At 52.5% G+C, this 22,405-nt stretch overlaps 1 protein-coding gene across 2 annotated transcripts in view; it reads left to right on the top strand.

The window, feature by feature from the left end:
• CHRDL2 (chordin like 2) overlaps positions 1-22,405 on the top strand; it is a 30,305-nt gene that overhangs the window by 1,886 nt on the left and 6,014 nt on the right. For both annotated transcript variants that reach the window (XM_067750331.1, XM_067750332.1), the window contains exons 2-8: positions 7,556-7,668; positions 11,742-11,835; positions 14,087-14,229; positions 16,482-16,575; positions 18,277-18,332; positions 20,170-20,338; positions 21,329-21,523. In XM_067750331.1, coding sequence (XP_067606432.1) covers positions 7,556-7,668; positions 11,742-11,835; positions 14,087-14,229; positions 16,482-16,575; positions 18,277-18,332; positions 20,170-20,338; positions 21,329-21,523 — 864 coding nt within the window. The remainder of the gene's footprint in view (positions 1-7,555; positions 7,669-11,741; positions 11,836-14,086; positions 14,230-16,481; positions 16,576-18,276; positions 18,333-20,169; positions 20,339-21,328; positions 21,524-22,405) is intronic.

The following is a 22,405-nucleotide window of genomic DNA, read 5'->3' as shown; positions in this document are numbered from 1 at the left end:
TAATTGTGCCCTCCACACCCCCCTTTAAGGTGTCCAGCACACTTCTGCTTTCTCATCTCTCCCTCCAGCCAATCCTGATTTCAGCAGAGAGTCAGTTATCAGGTAAAAACATCGGCTGCTCTATTCTATCTCCAAGGGTTATATATACTATGGGAATCAAAGTTTTTGTTCCCAGGTGACAAAACCCCAGACCCCATAGGCAGAGATGGGGCGGGAAGGGAGCTCCCATGATATGATATGGTACAGAGGGCAAACTTGGAATTAGAAGGTCAGGGCTGCAGCCCTGGCTCTGCCACCAATTCCAACTGTGACCTGGGGCAAGTTGCCTTTCTCTGCCCCTGAGATTTCCCCAGCTGTAAAGTGAGATGGTTGGAGTCAAATAGATAATCATTGAGGACCATTCCAGCTTTAACATCCCATGAATCTAAGACTCTAAGACCCAAAGATGCTGTTGCCTTGGTTCTGAGTCTGCTCTGACCTTTGGAAAAGGGAGTTGGGAGAGTATGGGTCTGCAGCCTGGTACTCCTGCCCTGCCAGGGAGGAGTAGATAGATGGACTGATTCTCAGACACCAAGAGAAAGTGCCTAGAGGGCCTGGCACAGTGAGTACAGAGGGCTGACATCTGGCTCCAGTCAGGCCCCTCTCTGGGTCTGTCTAGGAGGTTCTGCACCTCCTCTCTCCCACCAGTAGAGGTCTCTGTCTCACTCACTGGCTTGCAGGCTGCGGAGCCGAGCAGGGCAGCAGCTGTGCAGTTGCTCCAGCTGTTGCACCTGTTCCAGGACTGGCCTCTCAAGTTCCCCCAGCCGCTGGCCGCGGTGCCAGGCTCTGGGAGAGGGACCTTGAATCCCTTGGACTCCCAAAGAAGAGGACTGGCATGGGAGCAGTGCTGCTGGGAGGTGCAATGCAGAGATCATTGCAGGCATCCCCCTGCCTCTGGGCAGGATCCCATCCCAGAGAAGCCTGTTCCACACTCTTCTGTTGCAGTCAGGATTCTTCCTTGTGTCTCAGCTAAATCCTTTTGTTTGCAATTTAAAGCCATTTCTTCTGATCCTGTCTCTTAGGGTATGGGTTTTCCTATAATCAGCCTCCACCTACCCAGATCTGAAGACTGGCATTGGAGTTCATGCTGGCAAAAATCAATGACCTTAGACAAGTCCCAATCCCTTTCTGGCACTCAGTGTCCACATCTGTAAAATAGGGGATTGGACATCATCTCTCAATCCCTAACTTTCTAAGATTCTGTAAATCTATAAATGTATATGTCCGAGGCAGAATGGAATGTAAATAGGGTCTTCTATGCCCCCTGACATTTGCCAGGCAACAGAGCTGCCTTTCCTGGTTTGATGACTCTCTCCTTTGAGGTCCTTCTATGCTCCTGAACATCTGCCATGTGCCAGATATGAATTCAGCTTCAGGGAAGTGAGGGCCCTTTCCCTAGGTTGCACAGCTCAGCCACTGAGGAGCGAGGTTTTTACTTCTGATTCCCTTAGGAGACCTCCCCCATCAAGTGCCAGTGCCCAGAGCAGAGCTTATGTCTCAGAGGGGAGCAAGTTTGTTTGTGTGAAAAGGAAGCTATACATAAATAAACTATGGCTGATTGGGCACGAGGGAAAAGATGTGAACATTCTCACATTCCCTCGCAGGCTGGCTCTCTCTAAGGTTTTTCCTGAGTTCTCTCAGGCTGGGGACAGGCCAGCCACAGTTCCAGCCCCAGCTCCACCTGGTGCCATTTTCGTGGTCTTATCCAGCCTCTCTTGCAGCCCAGAAGTTTCTTTCTTGTCTTTTCTGTCTCTTTTTGGAAGAATTCCCAGCCACACTACCCACTCCTGACTACTATGAGAGACCTTTATCGTAGCATGAGGGTTTCAAGGCAGAATGTGCATTGACCTTGGATGGGGCAGTTTGGGAATTTTGACTTACACGTAAAGATCATGGAATCGCTCAGCCGCATACCTCCCCAGGCTCCTGGCCTTTTTGTACATGGTGTTTGGTTTGGTGGGTAATTTGGGAGTTCAGATGATGGGAGATGGAAAGGGGAGGTCAAAGGCTAATTCCCGTTAGGTGGCAAGATCAAAGTGCCTTAAGGGATTTGGCTCTCATGTCACATCATGAATTTCCCTTTTTGTTAAAGCAAGAGGTTTCCAGGATTAAGGACCAGCAATCACCTCCTCTTCCAGAACCTCCCTCAACTCCATTCTTTCATCATGCATTCATTTGTCAAGTGCCAACTATGTAGCCTCTGCACGGAACACGGGAGATACAAAAATGAATGAGATCTGGTCCTTGCTCTCAAGAAACTCAGTTTAGTAAGGAAGAGGAATCCATTCAATAAGTATTTCTAATCTAGTATGATGAAAATTGTGACAGAGGGCTGAACTCAGTTCTGTGGGACCCCACAGGAAGGACTGGCCAGTGGCCCGGAAGGTTTGGGTGGCTTCACGGGGTGGCATCTAAACAGACTTTGGAAGAATGAGGAGTTGGTCAAACGTTGGAGATGGGGGATCACATTCCAGGTGGAAGAAACAGCGTGTGTAAAGGCACAGAAGCCTGAAGGAGTGTGGGTGGGGGCTGGATGGGGGGAGTGAGAAATTTAGCAAGAGGAGGTGAGGCTAAAAAAAGGGCCACCACCGAGAGTTCTGCTGGAAAAGCAAGTGGGAGCCTGCTCGTGACAGGCTGGGGTGACGTGATAACATTGTGACAGATACCAGAGTCTGTCTGATAAATGTTGCTACCCTGAATTCAGATTAGGTCAACCTGTCTCTACCTTGTTAACTCCTTCAAGGTCCAGGTCAGGCACCTTCTCAGGGAAGCCTTCCCTCAAGCCCCCATGCTTCCACTATTTTAGAACTTGTCAACTGTATGTATCATATCTATCTGTCTTCTTCATTAGGCTGTAAGCTCCTTGAGGGTGGGGAGGGTGTCTTATTTAGTTATGTACGAGGCCCATGGACATGTATGACTTGATATATAAAATGCTCAATCAGTGAATGAATAGCAGGAACTAATGTTACTATTACTAATGATAATAATACATCAAAACTAATGACAATAACATTTACTGCCTGTTGTGCTAAGAACCCCACATTCATCTGGTTATTCAGGCCTGAAACCTCAATCCCATCCTTGACTGCCCTTTCACCCACTCCACCCACATCCAGTCTGTCTGAAAGCCTACCTACTGTACCTACTTAGTGTTCCTCAAATCTGTACTTTTGCCAATCAGCACTGCTCCTGCCTTGGTCCAGGCCAGCATTATCTCAAAACAGACGACTGTAACAGGCCTCTCTGCCTCCATTCTTGCTCTCCAATCCATTCTCCATTCCTGCAGCCGCAGTGTTGATTCTAAAATGAAAACCTGACCATGGGCACACCCCAGTTTAAGGCCTTTCTGTGGCTTTCCTTTGCCCTTGGGGATCTCAAGGCCCTTCGTGAGCCTCTGCCTCTTTCTCCAGCCTGATCTCTGGCCTCTCATCCCTGACTTCCCATTTTCTCCTCCAGCCTTTCTGACCACTTTCATGGCCGTATCCCAGCCCAGATCTGTGTAGGTAGAAGTGGTGTTGAGGGAGTCTGGCTTGTGAGTGGAGCTAGGAGAGTGCAGGGAACCACAGGAAGCAAGGTTGATGAGGTTGAGACCTGGGAGATTTGACCTTAATGGCAGGCACCATGATGTTCATGCCCTAATAGAATTCTGGGAGTAGAAGGAACACCATGAGAAATGGACTATTAGGGAAGTTTGGGGTCAGCACCCAGTCTGCTTTTTGTCTGTTTGTTTTTAACCTACCATTTAATTGAGCATCTAATATGTGGCAGGCATTAGGCATATTACACATATTATTTGACTTAATTCTGCAATAACCCCCAAAGATTATTACTAACCTCATTGAACAGATATGGAAACTGAGGCCTGGAATGTTTAAATAGCTTGTCTAAATGCAGGCTGCAGATAAAAGCCAAAATCCAGTTTGAACCCCAGCCTATTGGACTCTGAAGCCAGAGTTTGGGAACTACATACACACTGGGTAAGGGGTTTTGAGGGGTGTGAGACCTGTCCCACTTTAATTCTTCTTTGTCTCTCTAAAGCCTGGAACAGGGCCAATCGTCCTCCACAAACAAAAACTTCCTCCACTAATGTCTTTTTCCTGGGTTAGACATCACTGGTGGGGCACGTTAACTCTGAAAGTCCTCCGAGGGAAGATGCAGTTGGCCCCTGAGTTGGAGAAAGAGATGATGGTGGGATGAGATATGGTGGCGAGGTGGAGAGAAGAAGCAGGGCAGGCCTCAGGCCAGGGCTGGAGTGAGAAGGCCACAGAGGACCAACAGAGAGTGGATGGGAAGGGAGGGCATATGAGAAACAGACTTTGCCTCCTTCTCCATGTCATCGGGATCGGCTGCACGGGCTGCCTGAACCTCATCCTAGCCCCCCTTGGAGCCCCTGAGAGCCTAGGTGTATGGGACCATCAACACATCCGAAATCATGGAAGCTTGAAATGATCGAATCTTAGAAGCACAACATCCTACAACTCCAGAAGCTTTGTGTTCTAATGAAACGTAGAATCTTAGAAACCTAGAACCTTGGAATCTTAGAATTTTGAAATCATGGATTCAGAAACTATCTGTGCAGTAAACCCGTGAAGATCCAAGTTCACCCCCACCCCTTATTTTGCAGATGGGAAACTGAGGCTCAGAGAAGGAAAGGAAGAGTCTTCCTCAACATCACACAGTGATTTCGTGGCATAAGGAGCTAGATCCCCTTCTACCAGCCACGTGCAAGGATGGGGCAAGTGCCAGGACTGTGGGGACGGAGGCAGCCTGAGGTCTTGGCAGTTCTTCCTCCTGCCTGGTTTTGGCGTGGCCTTGGGCACTCACCTCCCTAGAAGAAGAGGGAGCTCTGGGCAGTGCTTCTCACCTTGGAGGGCGTGGTGGGCCTGGGACTCCTGGGGTTGGGGGATGGCTTGCCAGGCCTCCACATTCTTAGCTGCTGCCAGGTCCGTCCCAGGCCAGGGCTGAGACATTCTCTCTGTCTTCATGCTCTGAGCCGGAGGGGAGGGGGAGGGGTTGCCAACTGGCACAGGGGCCGGGCTACAGGGCCGCCCCAGAGAAGGTGGAACAGGTTTTCTTCAGCAGCAAGCCTAAGACGTAAGGCCACAGCGGTGTTGCAATCGCTCCCTTCTCTGGTGGGGGAGGGACTGAGGAAGAAAGACATTATTCAATCCTCGGAGCATTGGGCTGGCTCTGCGGAGCACCCCAGCTGGGTCTGTGTCCTGCCCTCTCTGCCAGCAGCGGCTGAGAGATAAACACAGCTCATTTGATACGGGCCAGCCGGGGCCTTGCTGGGAACGGGATCTGCTGTCTGATCCCCCCTCTAACCATGCGGGGCTGGAGAGTGGGTGGGGAGCAAACCAAGCCTTGGCCGCCCCAGTGGCCACTGAAGCACAGACTCTGAGGGCATCACGACCGCGGCCTCAAATCCTTGTTTTGGGGAGGCCCAAGAGGCAGAGCAGAAGCAGTGCAGGGACCCAGGGAGGCTGGCCTCAGCTTCTCACAAAGGAAACTTTCTAAAGGTTCGCAGTGGCCCTTAGCTCCTGTCCTCTGCTCCAGGCCATCCCCAGCACAGAGCGGGGACTCTGGCCTCGCGGGTGAGCTGCCCTTGCTACTGTACTGCTTTCGATGCTCTGTGATTCTGTGAGTTCAAACATCTAAGAGAATGATTCAGAAAGTGTGAGACTCTAGAAAGTGTGCAGGAGGAGGCATGAAAGGCAATCTCTAGATTCTAGACCAATAGGGGACCCAGAGAAAAAAATAGTGAATGGGGGATGGTGGCCCGGGGGACCGAGAGAATAAACCTCTAGGCCCTGAGTTTGAGCAAAAAGCCATGGCAGGTGAGGTGAACTAAAGGGATCTCCGCTTGGGAACCTGGGGTCCTGGGTTCAAATCAATAGGTGGGTGGCCTCAGGCAAGTCACTCAGTCTTTGTGATCCTCAGTTTTCTCATCTAGTTTTCTTATAATCATGGTAACGATCCCAATGACCCTGCAAAACTGACTTTACCCTCTTGAATCTTGAACAGATGATATCGTCCATCTTGCAGGGCCATTGTTACCATAATTATCATAATAATAGCATTCAACTAAGTGTCAGGAATGGGGCTAAGTAAGCACTTTCCAAGCATTATTCAATTTCATTCTCAAAACACTGATGTTAATAAGATAATTAAGTAATTTATGTAAATAGAATATCATCAACAAATGTTGGTTCCTTTCTCCACATTTCAATCTCATTTAATTCAACACGTCTTTATGGATACTCAGCTTGTGCTGGGCCTCCCAGTTTCTCCCTGAAAGAGCTTAGATTATTCTTTGGATAATGGAGAGGTTTTTGTAGGAATGATAGCATCCCTTCTGGGTTGTAAAAATCATCAGGTACCTGTATGGAGGAGGGTTGGCAAGGATAGGGCCAGAGGCAGAGGAACACAGCAAGGGGGCCTCAACGCCTGACCTAGAGCCCTGACCTGGGGCTAGGTGCTGAGCCGGTGAGAGGTGAGGACATGAGTGTTCTAGACAGAGCTCGAAAGACTAGGCAATTGATGGGCTGTGGGAGGAGAGAAGGGGTGGAGGTCTCAAGAAAGAAGGATTGCAGGAGAGATATCTAACCCACATAAGGAAATAAACTATTCTAGTCATTCTTAGAAGCATTCATCTACATATTGACGACTGATACGCAGATTACAAAAGTAATCAAGTGATGTGCAGTCACAGTACAAATGACTATTTTTAAGGATATTTAAAAGTCAGTTTCCTAACAACCTTTCACTAGGCAGCACTTTGTTTTCCCAATTCAAGCACTTTCCATCAGAGCTCAATGAGATATAGGGACACGGTAGAGTATGAAAGCAAGAAAGCTGCTGTCAGTGGCTTTATTCGAAAGATAGGTCACATGGCCCAGAGAAGGGGTGTGTGTCTGTGTGTGTGTGTGTGTGTGTGTGTGTGTGTGTGCGCGCGCGCGCGCGTGTGTAGGCAGGGGAGCAGCAGAGGGCAAGGGAGGGGAGGGTGCAGAGATGTAGTAAATAAATAAGCAAAACGGGACAAAGGAAAAGGAAGCAAGTATGATTATGAGGGCAGAAGGAGCACTGCCTTGTGAGTCAGGAGACTTTGGCTGTCATCCCTGCTTGATGACTGACTTACTGTGTGTTTTTCGAGGTGTAGTTTGGCCTCTCTGGGCCTCAGATCATTCATCTAATTATAATAACTAACATTTACACCACAATTTAAATCTGTAAAGCATGTTCACTGCTTAATCCCCTAACCACGCTGTGAGAGAACTGTTAAGGTTCAGAGAGGGACAGTGACATGCCCAAAGTCACACAGCAAGTGTGTGGTCAAGCTGATATTCAAACTCAGACATTCTGGCCCTCTGACTAGGAGAGCATGTCCCGTGGATTCTCCTTCACTTGAGTGGTCCAGATGACATCCTTCCTAGAGCCAGAAAGAAGGAGGGATGAGGCAGGGACTTCAGGCTGGAGCCTCCTGGGACTGACAAAGCACTGGTTGGTTTGCCAGGCCCAGACATGTTCTGCCTCTTTCACGGGAAGAGGTATTCCCCCGGCGAGAGCTGGCACCCCTACCTGGAGCCCCAGGGCCTGATGTACTGCCTGCGCTGTACTTGCTCCGAGGTAGGTTCCTCTGGCCACCTGTGACAGGTATGTCTGGGAGACCTCCAGTGAAGGCATCCCGGAGGGAGGGAGGACAGCCTGACTCTGAGGGTCAGGGGCACTCTGGAACTGGGCCCCCTAGAATCGTGCTCTGTCAGCAGCAACTGAGGGACTTGGGGCCACACCACTTCACTACTGGGTATCTAATACATAGGCATAGATGCCTACTGTGCGCCTCCCAGAGATAAATCACACAGTGGGTCAGTAGCTGGGCTGGGATGAGGACCCAGGCCTCCCATCTCTCATCCAGCCTTCTTTCCTGCTGGTGCCAGCCTCCCTGTGCCCATGCAGCAGAAGACAGCCTTCCTGACCTGACCTCCTAATCCTTCCTTTCCTCGGGCTATCTCCTCCAGCCACCTCTCTTGCCACCCTGCCTTAGGATGCGTTCTCCCAACACCACTGGTCCAAGTATTTATTCTTTGCAGCTTCACCCAAACACCACCTCCACCAGGAGCCTTACTTGATCCCTCAGCTGGAAGTATTTTCTTCTGGGAGGCCACATAAGTTTCTCTGTCCCTTTCTCCTGATCACTGTTGGCCAAGTGAAATGGTTGTCTGTGTCTGTTAGTTACTGCCTCGCCTAGATGGAGCCCTGGGAGCAGGTCTTCCTAGGCATTCACTCATGCCCATTTCGGGGTCCTGCAGAAGGCTATACCAACTGGGGCAGAGACCAGATCTTCTGTTAACCTCTGACTCCCCCCAGCCCACCCCAACCCAGCACCCTCCACAGACCCTTGTACAGTCAACTGGGTGGAATAAACGAGACCCCCATGTGGTCCAGAATCCCCAGGCCAGGCATGGGGCTAGAGGATGGTGAAGGAGGGAGTGATTTAGAACAGGGGTCCCCAACCCACGGTACCGGTCCGCGGCCTGTTAGGAACTGGGCCGCACAGCAGGAGGTGAGCAGTGGGCGAGTGAAGCCTCATCTGCTGCGATGCTCCCCATTGCTCACGTTACCGCCTGAACCATCCCCCCCACTGCTCGCATTACCACCTGAATTAATATTCCCGCCCCCCACCCTGCCCCGTCCGTCCGTAGAAAAATTGTCTTCCACAGAACCGGTCCCTGGCACCAAAAAGGTTGGGGACCGCTGATTTAGGAGGCTTGAACCCCCTCGGCCCTGGCTCAGCTGCCCAGTCTCATTGGTGTGAAGTCTGCAGCTCTCTCTGTCCAGGGGAGGGTGCTGAGGGGAGGGAGTACCTAGCTCCCAGCTGGAGCCAGCCCCTTAGCTCCTCTCTTTCCCTGCACAGCCAAGGCTGTGAGAGCCTCCCTTGTTAAAACAATCCTCAGGGTGGGAGCAGGGAAGAGCTTCTGAGGAAACACTGGGACATGGAGGTGGGGTGGGCCAGCCCCTCTCCTGACTCTGACCACTGGGGTCTCACTCCTCCTGGGGTCTTTCCCTCTGATTCCCCACTGCTTCTACCATGCTGGCCCCTGGTCGAACCTGATGCCAGTGGGAGCACAACCCCCCATCCCTGCTTCCCCTTGGTTTTCCTTAGCACATCTGAGGCCAATCAGCTTTTTCAGAAAGAACTTTGTGAAATATAGCCAAAAAACAGGAAGGAAACCATAACAGAAAATTCCAGACATATCATGCGGTCCAGTTGACAAAGTCCAAGTTTTGTGATCCAGTGGAGCTAATTCATTTCTCCCTCCCCAGAGTTCACACATACACAGTGTCCTCACCCCAAGGGGCTGCAGCCGGCATCCCCCCAATACACCCTGAATCCCTTCCTTCTCTCCATCATCACTGCTCCCCCCTAATCTAAGCCACCTTCCTCTCTCACCTAGGCTGCTATGTGAGCATCCCATGAGGTCTCCCTGTACCCCTTTCTAATCTGTCCTCCGCACAGCAGCTAGAAGGATCTTTTCTGAACAAGAAACTAATCATGTCATTCAAAAATCTCTTAAAACCCTCCAATAGCTTCTCGTTGCACCTAAAGTAAAATTCAAATTGCCTGCTGTGGGCGCTATGTGATATGACTCTGCCTTATTCTCCAACCTCATTTCCTACCTGCACCAACACTTCAACTCATTCCGACTTGTTCCTCCACCCGGAATGTTCTTCCCCCAGATCTTCCCAGGAATGGTTCCTTCTCATCTTGCAGTTTATAACATAAAGTTGCCTCCTTATGAGGCTTTCTCTATGGCTGTTTCTAAAATAGTCTAACCTTGTTAACGCAATCACATTACACTGTTTTATTCCTGTTATAAATTTAACATCTGACATGATCTTGTTCCTACTTATTTATTTTTTATAGTCTGTCTCCCCCCGCTAGGGGGGAGCTCCGTGAGAGCAGAGCTCTTGTCTCTCGCTCACCGCTATGCCCCTAGTGCTCAGAAGAGGATGTGGCGCCCAGCTGTCATGCAGTAAACATTGAGTGAATGAGTTAGTTCCCGCCCCCTCCACCAGAGGCACTTTCATGGAAAGTGCACAGACCCTGCACAGTGCTCACCTGCTGTGTGTCTTAGGCAAACTGACCTCTCAGAGGCTCTTTTCTCATTTTGAAATGGTGGATAATAAATAGTATCTACCTCTAGGGTTGTTGAGACGATGAAGTGAGAGAATGTATTTCTATATAACATAATGCCCATACCTAGTAGCCACTTCATAAATGGTAGTTATGACTTTCCTGAGAGGCACCCCTTGGCTGCAAGGCCTCCTGCCTTGCCCCTGCCCTTTCGCCCCCACAGCCTGTCTCTGCCTTACTTCCTGCTGCATGTCGCTCATCATCTCCACCCCTTGGTTCCTTCAACGCCAGAATCAAGAAAGAGATTCTAACTCTTCAGACAACACAGTTCCTCATACTCTACCCTGGTTTCTCACCTGAGGGGCTCCGTTCACCCTCTGGACATTTATCAAACACCCCTGTGTGCCAGGCCTCAAGAAGGCCCCTTCTGGAGCTCAGACCAATCCTGTGGACTCTAGGATGTCCCTTAGCACTGATGAATCCTTCTCATCACTTCTGGCCATCTGGGGAAGCGGTGACCCCAGAGAGACTAAGGCCTGCTCCAGGGTTCTCCATGGGGCAGGAGGCTGCCTTGGGAGAAGTGTTTCGGGGGCACTCAGCTGGGGCTGGAAACACACTTGCCAACTCCAAAGTTTAAACAAAGCTGGCTCCATCTGACTAAGGAAGAGACCATCTCTTCTTCCCCTCTTGGCTCTCATTCATTCACTCATTCGTTCATTCGAACTTCAGCAGGCACTTGTTTGGAGCAAGGCCCTGTGCCCACAATTCAGAGAAGAATAGAGTGAGGCTTGGCCCTTGTTCTTGGGAATTCGCGGCTGAACAGAAGAGACAGATGTAATGGTTTGTTACAACATGGGGCAACGCCCTGACAGCAGAGGGAGAGGAAAGTGTGGGACGTCTGTGACAGGCTGACAAACTGCCTGGGAACATCTCTAGTGGTGGCCTCTCCCTCCAGTTCTTCTGTTTCTGCTCATCTCTGTGAATGCTTCTCTGCCCCTTCTCTCTCGTTTGCTGTATTTGAAAAAGTCCAAGATTTCAGGCCCTTCCTCTGGTACCAATCCCAAGGCTTTGTGTGGGATCAACCACACCTCCCAGAGATTTAGAGAGCGGATCACAAAGCCCTGAGTCTTCTCCACATCCTGTTTCTAGCTGGGTCCCCATCCCTGTCACCTCCCTTTCTGTGTCACACTCCTCTCTTAGCCCTGAGGCTCAGGTCCAGAGGTAAAAGAACAAAGCCCTGGAGTTAAAAAAGCACAGAGTCAAGATCAATGTTAGAATAACCCAGCTTTTTACTTGTATTTCTCAAATACCACAAAGGGACACAAAAGATCTGTGTGAATCCAGGCACACGGTGCCCTCCTCCGTGCGGGGGAGGGACACGGATGGGCGAGCCACACAAATGAGGAGGGGAAGGGGAGAGACTGGACACACAGAGTTTATCACTTTTATCCCATCGCAGGCTTAAAACGAGTACAGTGCCCTGCAGTTGGGAGGGGGTCTGGGGAGAGGACGGTGGGAGACAGTGGCTCCTTGGAACTAGGACTGACCCCTGTGTCCCCTTCAGAGTGCCCATGTGAGCTGTTACCGCCTCCACTGCCCGCCTGTCCACTGCCCCCAGCCTGTGACCGAGCCACAGCAGTGCTGTCCCCGGTGTGTGGGTAAGTAGCCACGCTCCTGCCCTTGTGCCAGCCTCCCGCTTGCCCACTGACCCTTGACCCACTCCTGACACAGGCCTCCAGCTGAAGGAGACCCCTGGAATGAGAGGGGCGGTCTGCAGACACCAGAAGTGTTAAGACACCAAGGTGCTCAGGGGAAGACATCCTCCATGGATCCTCAAGGAGGGCTGGGGTAGCCACAAACTTCTCGTACATAAGTAGCTGTGTTTGGCAGGAAGACAGAGAGAATGTGGAAAATAGCTGAAGGAAAATGGGCATATGCTTGGCTTGTTGACGACACACATGGTCTCCTATCGCTCTTGGGCTGGCCAGAGCCTGAGTGAGTGGACGTGCCTTGTGTAAGTGCAAGTGAGTGAGCTGGGGCTGGGAGGCCCTGCAGCGTCACCCCAGGATCAGCCCAGGATTACCACCAGGGGCTGGGACTGGCCGAAGGAGTTGGAGTACATGTGCTCTGAGATTCCTCCCAGGGCTGGGGTTTAGGGCTGCTGTGTGCCATGATGCTAAATGTCCATGATTTTAAGAATCTGCTGGGAGCCTCTGAGACTCGGATTCTAGGAAGCAGAGGTAAGAGAGAGGAGAGGAGAGGTGGTCTGAGAAGAAACTGGCAGAACCAAGTGGCAAATGAGGGGCAGCCAGTGGGGAAGCCAACTCAGAAGGCAGGGCCACGTTGAGAGGCGCATCCACGCTTCGTAGCGTTAAGGTGATGCGTACAGCTGATTCACTTCGTTGTACAGCAGGACCTAACACAGCACTGTAAAGCAATTATATTTCAGTAAAGATGTTAAAAGAAAAAAGTTCAGTTGGGTGAGAAAAAGAAAAAGAAGATGGTGAAGGGAGGGAGGCTCCAGACTCTGGAATCATGGCTCTCCTGGGGAGCTGGGGACCTGTATGGAGGATGTAGGTAGAGGGGCTCCTTTTCCAAGTGGGACCCCAGTAGGGATCTGACCATGACTCCAGCTTGGGTCATAGTTTCCTGATTCTGGATTCCCTAGGGGAGCAGAGGCTTTGTGCTTCATCCCGCCTGGTGAGGGGGCATCACGCCTCCTCCCCAGCTGAGGCTGACCCCGGGACTCCCGACCACGCCTTGCGGACTGTGCCTTGGCCCAGACCCCTTCTTCATCACAGGCTCCTCCCTCCCTCTCTCTTACCCAGCCTTGCCCCTTTCCCTGCCTGGTCTGCGTGTTCTTCAGCTCCTAAGACTCAGCTCAGCCATCAGCCCCTTCAGGAAGCCTTCCCTGACCACCTGAGTTAGGGGCGCCTCCTCTGTGCTGCCACAACTTCTGTGCTTGCATCGCCCTAGCCCATACCACACCAGTGTCACTGCTTGGGACCTGTCTCTACCCAGTGAGCCTGTCAGTTTCCTGATGGGAGGGGCCGGGTCTTGTTCGCGCTCCATTCCCATTGTGTAGCATGGCGCCTGGTGCAGAGAAAGTGCTTAGTAAGTATGTCTTGAAAGAATGAGCAGGTTGTGACCACCTAGAGGGGTGGGATAGGGAGGGTGGCAGGGAGATGCAAGAGGGAGGAGATGTGGGGATATATGTATAGGTAGAGCTGATTCACTTTGTTATAAAGCAGAAGCTAACACACCACTGTAAAGCAATTATACTCCAATAAAGATGTTAAAAAATAAAATTAAAAAAAAAAAAGAATGAGCAGGTTCCCCCTGGACAGGAGGCTTACCCCTCTACCCAGCAGGGTGAGGACTGGCTAATTGGCAGGTGACGGGGAGGGGGCTCTGGTGGCCAGGGAATGGCAGGAGCTGACGCCAAGCTTACACAAGCGCAGTCCATATCATACCAGCTGACTCCACTAGGATGAAACTCCATATGGGACCTTGTCTCGTTCACTGCTGTATCCCCAGCGCCTAGAACAGTGCCTGGCACTAGGAGGTGCTCCACGGATGCTTATCGAATGTTGAATGAACTCACACAGGTCCCCACCGAGTGGGGCTCAGTGTACCTGAAGCCTCTGGCCTTGCCTTCTTGCTCTGATCAGCGCCAGCTCTGAAACTGAGGGGCTCAAAGGCTATGGGAGGGAGTGACATAGTCAGACATAGGTGTCCCGGGGACCTCTTCGTTCACTGATAGGAGGTCTGGCTGGGAAGGCTGAGGCCAGAGCTTGGTTTAAATGATAGCAAGGGATAGGATACAAAAATTTCAGAAAAGTGCCCAAGTTAGTTCTGGCGAAGCTTTTCAACCGTTTTCTCCTTCCTCCTTCCCCTTCCCACCTGCAGAACCTCACACCCCCTCTGGGCTCCGGGCCCCGCCAAGGTCCTGCCAGCACAACGGGACCACGTACCAACATGGAGAGATCTTCAGTGCCCACGAGCTGCTCCCTTCCCGCCTGCCCAACCAGTGTGTCCTCTGCAGCTGTACCGTAAGACCTGCTACTTCCCTTTAGCACAGGCCAGTGGTCTGGGCCTGCAGAGCACAGTGGTGTGGACCGGGGGGGGTAAGGGGAATTGTTCCTCCTCGTCAAAGGACAGTGAAAGTGAATGGGCTCAGGGAGAAGGGAACATCTGGGACTTGGAATGTCCTGCCTTTCTCTGGGCTTCCGCACCCTCCTAAGCTGCCTGGTCACCTTGCACTGACATTTGCCATTACTGTGTCCCCCAGTAGACTCTGCACTCCTTGAGGGGAGGGGATATGTTCAACTCATTTCTATATCCCCCACTACGCCCAGCTCAGGGCCTGGCACACAGATGTCTATAATGATTGTTGAATGAATGAGTGAGTGAATGAGTGAATGAGTAAATGATCAGTTATCAATCCTGGGGCACAGAGACAGAGCCAGACTGCTTGCAGTAAATGCAGTTTAATCTGAAGCTGCTTAAACTCCCCTGCTGTGGTCGGAGTTGGGCCTAGGGACAGGCAGGGCTGAACCAGCAGTGTTATCAGGGGACAGAAACCGAAGCCAAGCAGGGCCTGAGCTGGAAAGTCTTCCCCTCCTCCTCAGGGTGGGTTCTGGGCCTGGCCCTGCTGCATGTTTGCAGGTGGCCTTTGGCATGTCACCCTCATCCTTGGGCTTAGCGCATCTGTGCTTTGGTGGGAGAAACTCCTGCCCTCCTGATTTCCCTACTACCTGACCATCGAACTTCTCTGGGCCTCAGTTCCTCTGAGTGTGTAAGGGAGTCTGACCAGGTGATCTCCAAGGTCCTCTCCATTTAAGATAATAATCTGATTCAGTGGTGATGAGAGGATAAGAGACCGAGACCCATGTTTCAGCTCCAGCTCTGCCATGGTTCCCTGTGTGACCTTGAGAGAGTCACCTCTCTCAGGCCTGCCTCCCATCTTTTCAGTGAGAGGATCTCACCCCTCCAAGAATCTGAATTTTAAGGTATCTGTGCTGCAGAGCAAACAACTTAATAGTAACAAGAGTGACCACTTAGAAATCAACTGAGAGAATGGTTATTTTTGCAGGGCCTGGGCCTCTTGCAGTGGACTAGTACACTGTACCTACTAGGAAATGCCTTATGTTTATATACAGCATCCCAGTGGCCCTATGAGGGGGATATCACTATTCATAGTTTTTAGATAAGAAAACTGAGGCTCAGAGCAGTTAAGCGATTTGCCTGAGGTCACACAGCTAGTTAAGTGGCAGACTCAGAATTCAGACCCAGGGCCATATAATTCCAAACCCACATTCCTTTACCTGCACTGTGTGGCTTCCTGTGAAGGGATGACCACCTAGATTAGCAGGGGCTGTGGGAAGAGACAGAACTGATGGTGGTGGGGTGGTAAGAAGCATTCTTGTGACCCCTTGTCTCCTCTCCCTGGATACTTGGGTCTCCCCTTCTTTCTTCTGATCCCTGTTTATATGGGAGTGGTTTGAAGGATCAGAATCCTTACTTCTGAGACTCACTGGAAAAGGAATAGGGAAAGGACTCAAGGTAATATCACTTCCTCCCAGGTCCACATTGTGCCTCACAGTTTAACAAGGGTTTTCATAACCATTCCCTCATTTGATTTCACAACCCAGATGGGAGTGCCCCCATTTCACAGAGGAAGAAACTGAGGCCCAGAGAAGAGAAGTGACTCACCTAAGGTCATCTGGCCTCTGACTCCCAGACGGCCCTTTCTCCTGCAGTCTTGCCTTTGCAGGCTGCATCCTGAAGTTTGGGAAACCTCGAGTTTCAGTAAGAGCAAGATGAGCCCAAGTAGTCATGCACTCATCCCCTCCTCTATGCTGGGCTCCCTGTTCTAGGCCAGGGGAGAAGGACACTGGTAGCAGTAGGAAAAGCCTGAAGACTGGGTTCTAGTCCATTCTGCCCAGCTGTGTCTCTGACGTCAGAAGGTCCAGGCCCCTCCGCAGTCCCTCCTCATCTGTAGGATGGGAGAATCTCACCTCATTGGGTTGCTGTGAAAGCCTAGGGAGAGGCTGGGTACAAAAATACTTTAGAAGCTGAAGGGTAACGGTTACCTCAGGGCCTGGGTAAGAGTGGGAGGGGTACAGGGACCCCGCCTCTGAGATGGCTGGGCCGTGCCCAGGACACTCTACTGCTCCCTCCCTCCCCACCTCAGAGGGGACCCCAAGGCCATTTGCCCCCGCCCCGGGCAGGGGTTCTCCCAGCCCCAACACTGGTCCTCAACAGAGCTCATCTCCCAGCTCCTGTTTGCTCTGTCTGTCAGGAGGGCCAGATCTACTGCGGCCTCATGACCTGCCCAGAACCGGGCTGCCCTGCACCCCTCCTGCTGCCCGCCTCCTGCTGCCAGGCCTGCAAAGGTGAGTCTGTCCCTAGATCTGGCAGTGCCCGCCCATCCCACCGCAGGGACCTAGCCATGGACTGTTAGGGGGGAACCTCAGGGAACACCAAGCATGTAGCAAACCATTCTTTCCTCAGGGCGGTGGCTTAGCTGCAGCCTCTAGAAAGCTAAGCCTGTGTCAGAGGCTGATGTGCATTATTTTTTATTGCAATCTCAGGGAGCAGGAAGGAGGGGAAGGGAAAGTGAAGCAGGGAGGGAGGGAAAAACAACACAGGAATGTGTTGGGGAGCTGGCCTTTGCTTGATATCAAGTGTGACCTATTGCTCTAAGTGACCTCCTGCTCCTCAGAAAAGTCTGGAGGTGATAGAGGAGGAGGTGGAACTTGCCCACCTGCCACCAACTCTCACTGGTCAAAGATTCACCCCAAGGCGGGGTGATTCCCTCACACTCCCCAGTTGTGCTAGGCTGTCCTGGGAGCGGGAGGTGGGAGTGGGGCAGGGTAAGAAGTGGGGGCAGAGACATGGAGGAGGTGTGGCACTAGGGCACCCGCTGGCAGGGTGAGTCTGAGGGAAGTTGGCTGGAGCCCATGTGAAGGGGGTATTGCTGCAGTGCCTGCAGTGAGGGGACAAAACCCCTGCAATCAAATGAGGCCAAGAGGATCACAAGAGGCACAAGAGAGGGGTCTGTACAGGCAGTGACCGTGTCTCTTCCTGTCTTCCTCATGGCAGAGCTGGGCACAGGCCTGGGCTCACTGGAGCTCAGGGCACCTGTGTCAAGCAGAATCCAGGTAGCATCTCTGTATAGCACAGAGAGAGGCAACACACTGACGAGTGCGGGGCAAGCAGCTTGGGCAGAATGAAGTGCACAGATGGCCGGACTGTGCCCTGTGGGCAGGACTTGAGGAGGGGAGTGCTGCACTATAGAACGTTTCCCCAGATGTTGGCACTGTGGAAGGGCACCGGGCCAGGAGCCAGGTGATCCCAGTTTAGTCCTGGTTCTTCCAGCTAATTCCTGCAGATTCCTTCCCCTCTCTGGGCCTCAGCTGTGCTGTGTGTGCACTGAGAAATTTGCCTTGGTGATTTCTAATGTACAGGCTGATTCCAACGTTCTGGATCTTTGAACCCAGAATGCTCAGTGGTAGACACTCTGTATGTGAGGCAGGGGTGAAGGGGAGAGAATCCCACTCAGGGATCTAGGAAGCTGCAGGACTCCAGAGGGTTTTGTGTGCTGGTGCCCCAGGATGTAGGGGATGGAGGAGTCCTAGGCTGTTCCAGCTGGAGGGGCAGAGGGGCTAGAGGGCAACCACGGGAGGGTATGGTGTAGACCAAGTCTGGTGACTTCATGCGTGGCTGGACAGAGAGGCTTCCCAGGGGACTGCAGCTAAGCAGGCTGGGATTCAGAGCCCTCGGGCCATCTGTGACGACACTGAACAAGATGCTCTGGCCCAGCCAGGTGGTTCAGTCTTAAGTGACCAAGAGGCCAGTGTGGGGAAACTGAGGCAGTGGCCCAGTTGTAGGGACTTCATCAACCTAAGGGTGAGGTGACGCTGTAATGAGAAGTAGGAATAAGGCCCCACTGGGGCAAAGGGACCTACTGGTGTGGGGCGCTGCAGAAGTGGCAACAGGCCTTGGAGGGGCAGAGCCTAGAGGTGGTGGCCTGCAGGGCTCTGGCCCCAAGGCTGAGGAAGCAGAGGCTGACCCAACTCCCTTTGGGTTTTCAGATGGGTCAAGTGAGAAGTCAGCTGAAGAGGATGCCACGCAGTCACACCGTGGGGTGGTGAGTACACAGCTTTAGGGACAGGGTGGGGAGAGGAGGGGAGGGCGCTGGTATCCAGGGCCTAGGTCTCCTTGCTCTGGAGCAGGCAATACCAGTTGTTGCCTTCGTTTCTCATTTGTCCCCTGGGTCAGCTCCGTTAGCCGCCACCAGGTTCCAGGCCCTCTCCTTAGACTTCCATCCTGGCTCCCACCGTGGGCTGGTGAGTCAGGAGGGTCTGGGATAAAACACCACACAGGGCAGGAGCAGGCCCCAAGCTTCCCAATTTCCTTCCTGGAAAATTCTGACGCTGTTCCACCCAGAGCCTGTGTCTGTCCTTATTCAGGCCGCCTCTGGGCAGCATGTCCCCCAGGGGAGTGGCCTCTGACTTGGGCCAGCCTTCCCCATCTAGCTCCTGAGGTACCAGTTCTTCGTCTGGGGCTACCTCACTGTTGCTGGCTCCATCTTGACCCCTCTCGATCTTGGTCTAGAGTTAAGATGAGCTAACCTGCCCAGCGCTCTCTGGTCAGAGAGGGAAGAGGTGGGAGAATGGGCCCGCACACTGACTCACGTCCCTGTCTGCACCTGTGCTATGTCTATGATGTGAAGAGCTCCACCTGCTCTTTCATCCTGGGTCACCTGGACCCTGGGGGACTCGAAGGGGGGGGGGTTCCCCTTCCCAGAGACTCCCCGGGGGTCTGAACGAATGCACTCTCCCTTCTCCCCTGCCAGCTCACCCCCACTTCCCAGGCTGGGCTTTGTCTAGCGGGTGCTGGGCCACGGGACCTGACCATGTCATCCCCCTTCCTCCCCATCCTCTCCCCAGGAGGCAGCTAAGTGAAACCCACCAGACTTAGTCCCAGGCCCCGAGCAGCTACTTACTGACTTGCTGGATGCCGTGGGCAAGTCACCAATTAGGGGGCTGGGCTCTTCCATTCCTTTCTGCCTCTATTCTACTTGACAAGCATTTCCTGGGTGCCTCCTGTGTGCCTCGGCCTGTGCTGGGGCCTGGGACACAGTTTCCACTCTAGGAGCTCTTGTGGGCTCAGTCCAGCCATCAGAGGACAGACTCAGAGACTGTACAGTCAGAAAGGGGCTGCAGAAGAAGGCATGTGAGTGACTCAGTGTCAGTGACGGGGTGGTAAGCTCTGCCCTTTGCCCCCAGCCCACTTGCTCCTCTCCCACGGCCTGGAGCTCCCAACCCCCAATCTCTGGACTGGGGAGCCCCTGCCCTGTTAGGCTTCCTTCACACACACACCCTTTGTTCTCACTGCCAGCCCTCCCAAGACCTGATCTGGAGGGGTGGGGTCTCGGGATGTTGGATTCCAGGGACTCAGGAAAGGAGGCTCCCAAGACCCATCATCTCCGGACAGGGCCTGCCCTCAGCCCTCCTGCCTGTGGGATTCCGGGGCCTGGTGGGATCTTCAGAGGCCCATCCCCTGTCCCATCACCTAAATCTTCTTGGACAAAGAAGAATTTCCTGACTCTCATCCTCACTACATTCTCACCTTCCATTTCTTACATATTAAGTTCTCCAGGTCCCTGATCACTTATGTCTCCCAGATCAAGACCACAGTACCCTTGCCCATCTCAGCCCCAAGGCTCTGGCTCTGCCAGCCTGAGAAGGGCTCAGTGGAGGCTAGATTTCCAAACCACTATCCTCTGAGAGTTTTCAAAGGCCTGGGAACATCTTCGACCCCATCCAGATCTTCTTTCTACCCAGAGCCTATGCCCTGTCTTCCCTGGGCCATCAGGCTCAGTCACTAGAGCCATCCTCAGGCCTCTCCCCGCAGCCTCTGTCTGGCTGCTCCTGCACTGGCAGTGGCCTGTCGGTGATCTGCATCCTTCCTGCCCTTTGCAGAGACATTCCCAGGATCCGTGTTCAGGGGACGGTGGGAGAAAGAGAGACCTGAGCACCCCAAGCCCCACTGGCCCCAGCGCCCCCCTGGGCTTCCTCCCTCGCCACTTCCGACCGAAGGAGGCAGGCAGCACGACAGTCAAGATTGTTTTGAAGGAGAAACATAAGAAAGGTGGGAACTGGAGCCTCTGCCGACCCCTGAGGTGGGAAAGGGGGGCTCTGACCGCTCCCACTTCCCATCCCTGCACCTCCACTGAGTGGTTCCCCAATCTCAACTTGGCCATGAGCTTGTAGACCCCTAGAACGTCGGGTCTAAACCCCCATTTGACAGATGAGGACACTGAGGTTCAGAGTATTGAGTTAGAGACAGTACCAGTCCTGGAACCAGGACTACGGGCCATACAACCCGTATGGGTTTTTTTAGCATCTGCCACGTCTTTGCTGGGAATTGAGGGACACAGAACAGACAGATGAAAATGGTCCCTGTCCTCCAGGAGCTCCTAGACTAATAGGGCAGACAGACATGTACATTAATTATTATAAGATAAGGAAGTGGTGAGGGAAAGTTTTTTTTGTTTGTTTGTTTGTTTTTTTTTTTTTTTGAGGGAAAGTTTTTGATGAAGGAAGGAGGACACAGAGCTGGGCTGCAGGAGGATGGTTGGGATGAATCAGGGAAGGAGGCTAAGGGGACAATTGTGGCAGCAGAGGGTGAGGAAAGAGGCCTCACTGCAGGGCACCCTGATTGGTGGAGTGGGAGGGGTTGCAGAGGCATCCGTCCAGCCCCTCACTGTACAGATGGGACACTGAGGTTGAGACAGGAGAAGGGACCTGACAGAGCTCACATGGCCAGGTAGTGACAGCACTTGACCACAGGTCTCCTACTGTCAGGCCATCCCTCCCCATGCCCCACTGGAGGTGCCTGTGAAGTGCAGGGGAGGACTCTCCATCTTTGGCAAGAACTTAGTGGCCCATCTCGGCCCTGAGTGCTGAGACGGGGGATGTCAGGGACAGAGGACTGGTTTACTCCCTGGCCTCCACTTTGCAGGCAGTGTGGCTGGGCCAGACTGGTGGAGCAGGGGCGCCCCAAGGACCTACTCCCAGCCATCATTGGACTCTGACCCGAGTCCGAGGCACTGACCCTCCTCCCTTCCTGCCCTCCCAGCCTGTGTGCATGGCGGGAAGACGTACTCCCATGGGGAGGTGTGGCACCCAGCCTTCCGCTCCTTTGGACCCCTGCCCTGCATCCTGTGCACCTGTCAGGACGGCCGCCAGGACTGCCAGCGGGTGACCTGCCCCACTGAGTACCCCTGCCGTCAGCCCAAGAAAGTGGCTGGGAAGTGCTGCAAGATTTGTCCAGGTACAAAGAGGGCCTGGGGGCAGGGCGGGCACTGGCCAGAGTGAGCCATGGGTCTCTCTCCCCAGAGCACAGACACTTGGAACATCTCTGACATGGATGGGGCATGGCCTCAGAGCCAGGGGGTGTAGGGGTTATTACATGCACAGAACGTTAGAAGCACAGCAGTGAAAAATGCCCAACTCATAAAATATTAGACTTATGGAACCATCTACTGTTACAGATTCAGAGACTTTTAGACATACATAGAATCAAATAATGTCCTGGATTCTGTGAAGTCATAAAATCTTAGGCTATTAGGACTTTTAAGAGGAATGGCCAACATTTATTGAGCACTTATCATGTGCCGGGTAGGTATTTTGGCTGAATTCATGTAATCCTCACCAAAACGGACAAGGCAGGCATCTTTATCTCCATTTTACAGAATGAGAAGATAAATACCTTTTCCCAGGTCCCAAAGCTGTAAGTGACAGAGCTGGGATATGAACCCTGTCGGCCCTCTTTTTATTTACTTATTTATTTATTTTGGCTGCGCAGCGCGGCTTGCAGGATCTTAGTTCCCTGACCAGGGATCGGATCCCAGGCCCACAGCAGTGAAAGCGCGGAATCCTAACCACTGGACCACCAGGGAATTCCCACAAAGACCATGCTCTTGACCACTGCTGTCTTCCTTCAATCCTCATCAACATATGGGAAAACTGAGACCCAGAGAAGGGAAGGGAACTTCCTAAGTCACACAGCAAAAGAGCAGTGGAGCTGGAACTGGAACTCCTCCTAGAACCTGTCCTGTATCACACTCATCATCATTACTGCCATTGTCACCTCAATCCCTCCCAAACCTTTCATTCTACGTGTGTTCAGTGTGAGCCTGTGCTGGGTGGTATG

Source organism: Pseudorca crassidens, chromosome 9, assembly GCF_039906515.1.
Source record: "Pseudorca crassidens isolate mPseCra1 chromosome 9, mPseCra1.hap1, whole genome shotgun sequence".
NCBI lineage: Eukaryota > Metazoa > Chordata > Mammalia > Artiodactyla > Delphinidae > Pseudorca > Pseudorca crassidens.
Note: the sequence above shows the minus strand (reverse complement) of the source record. Positions and strands in the feature narration are given on the sequence as shown.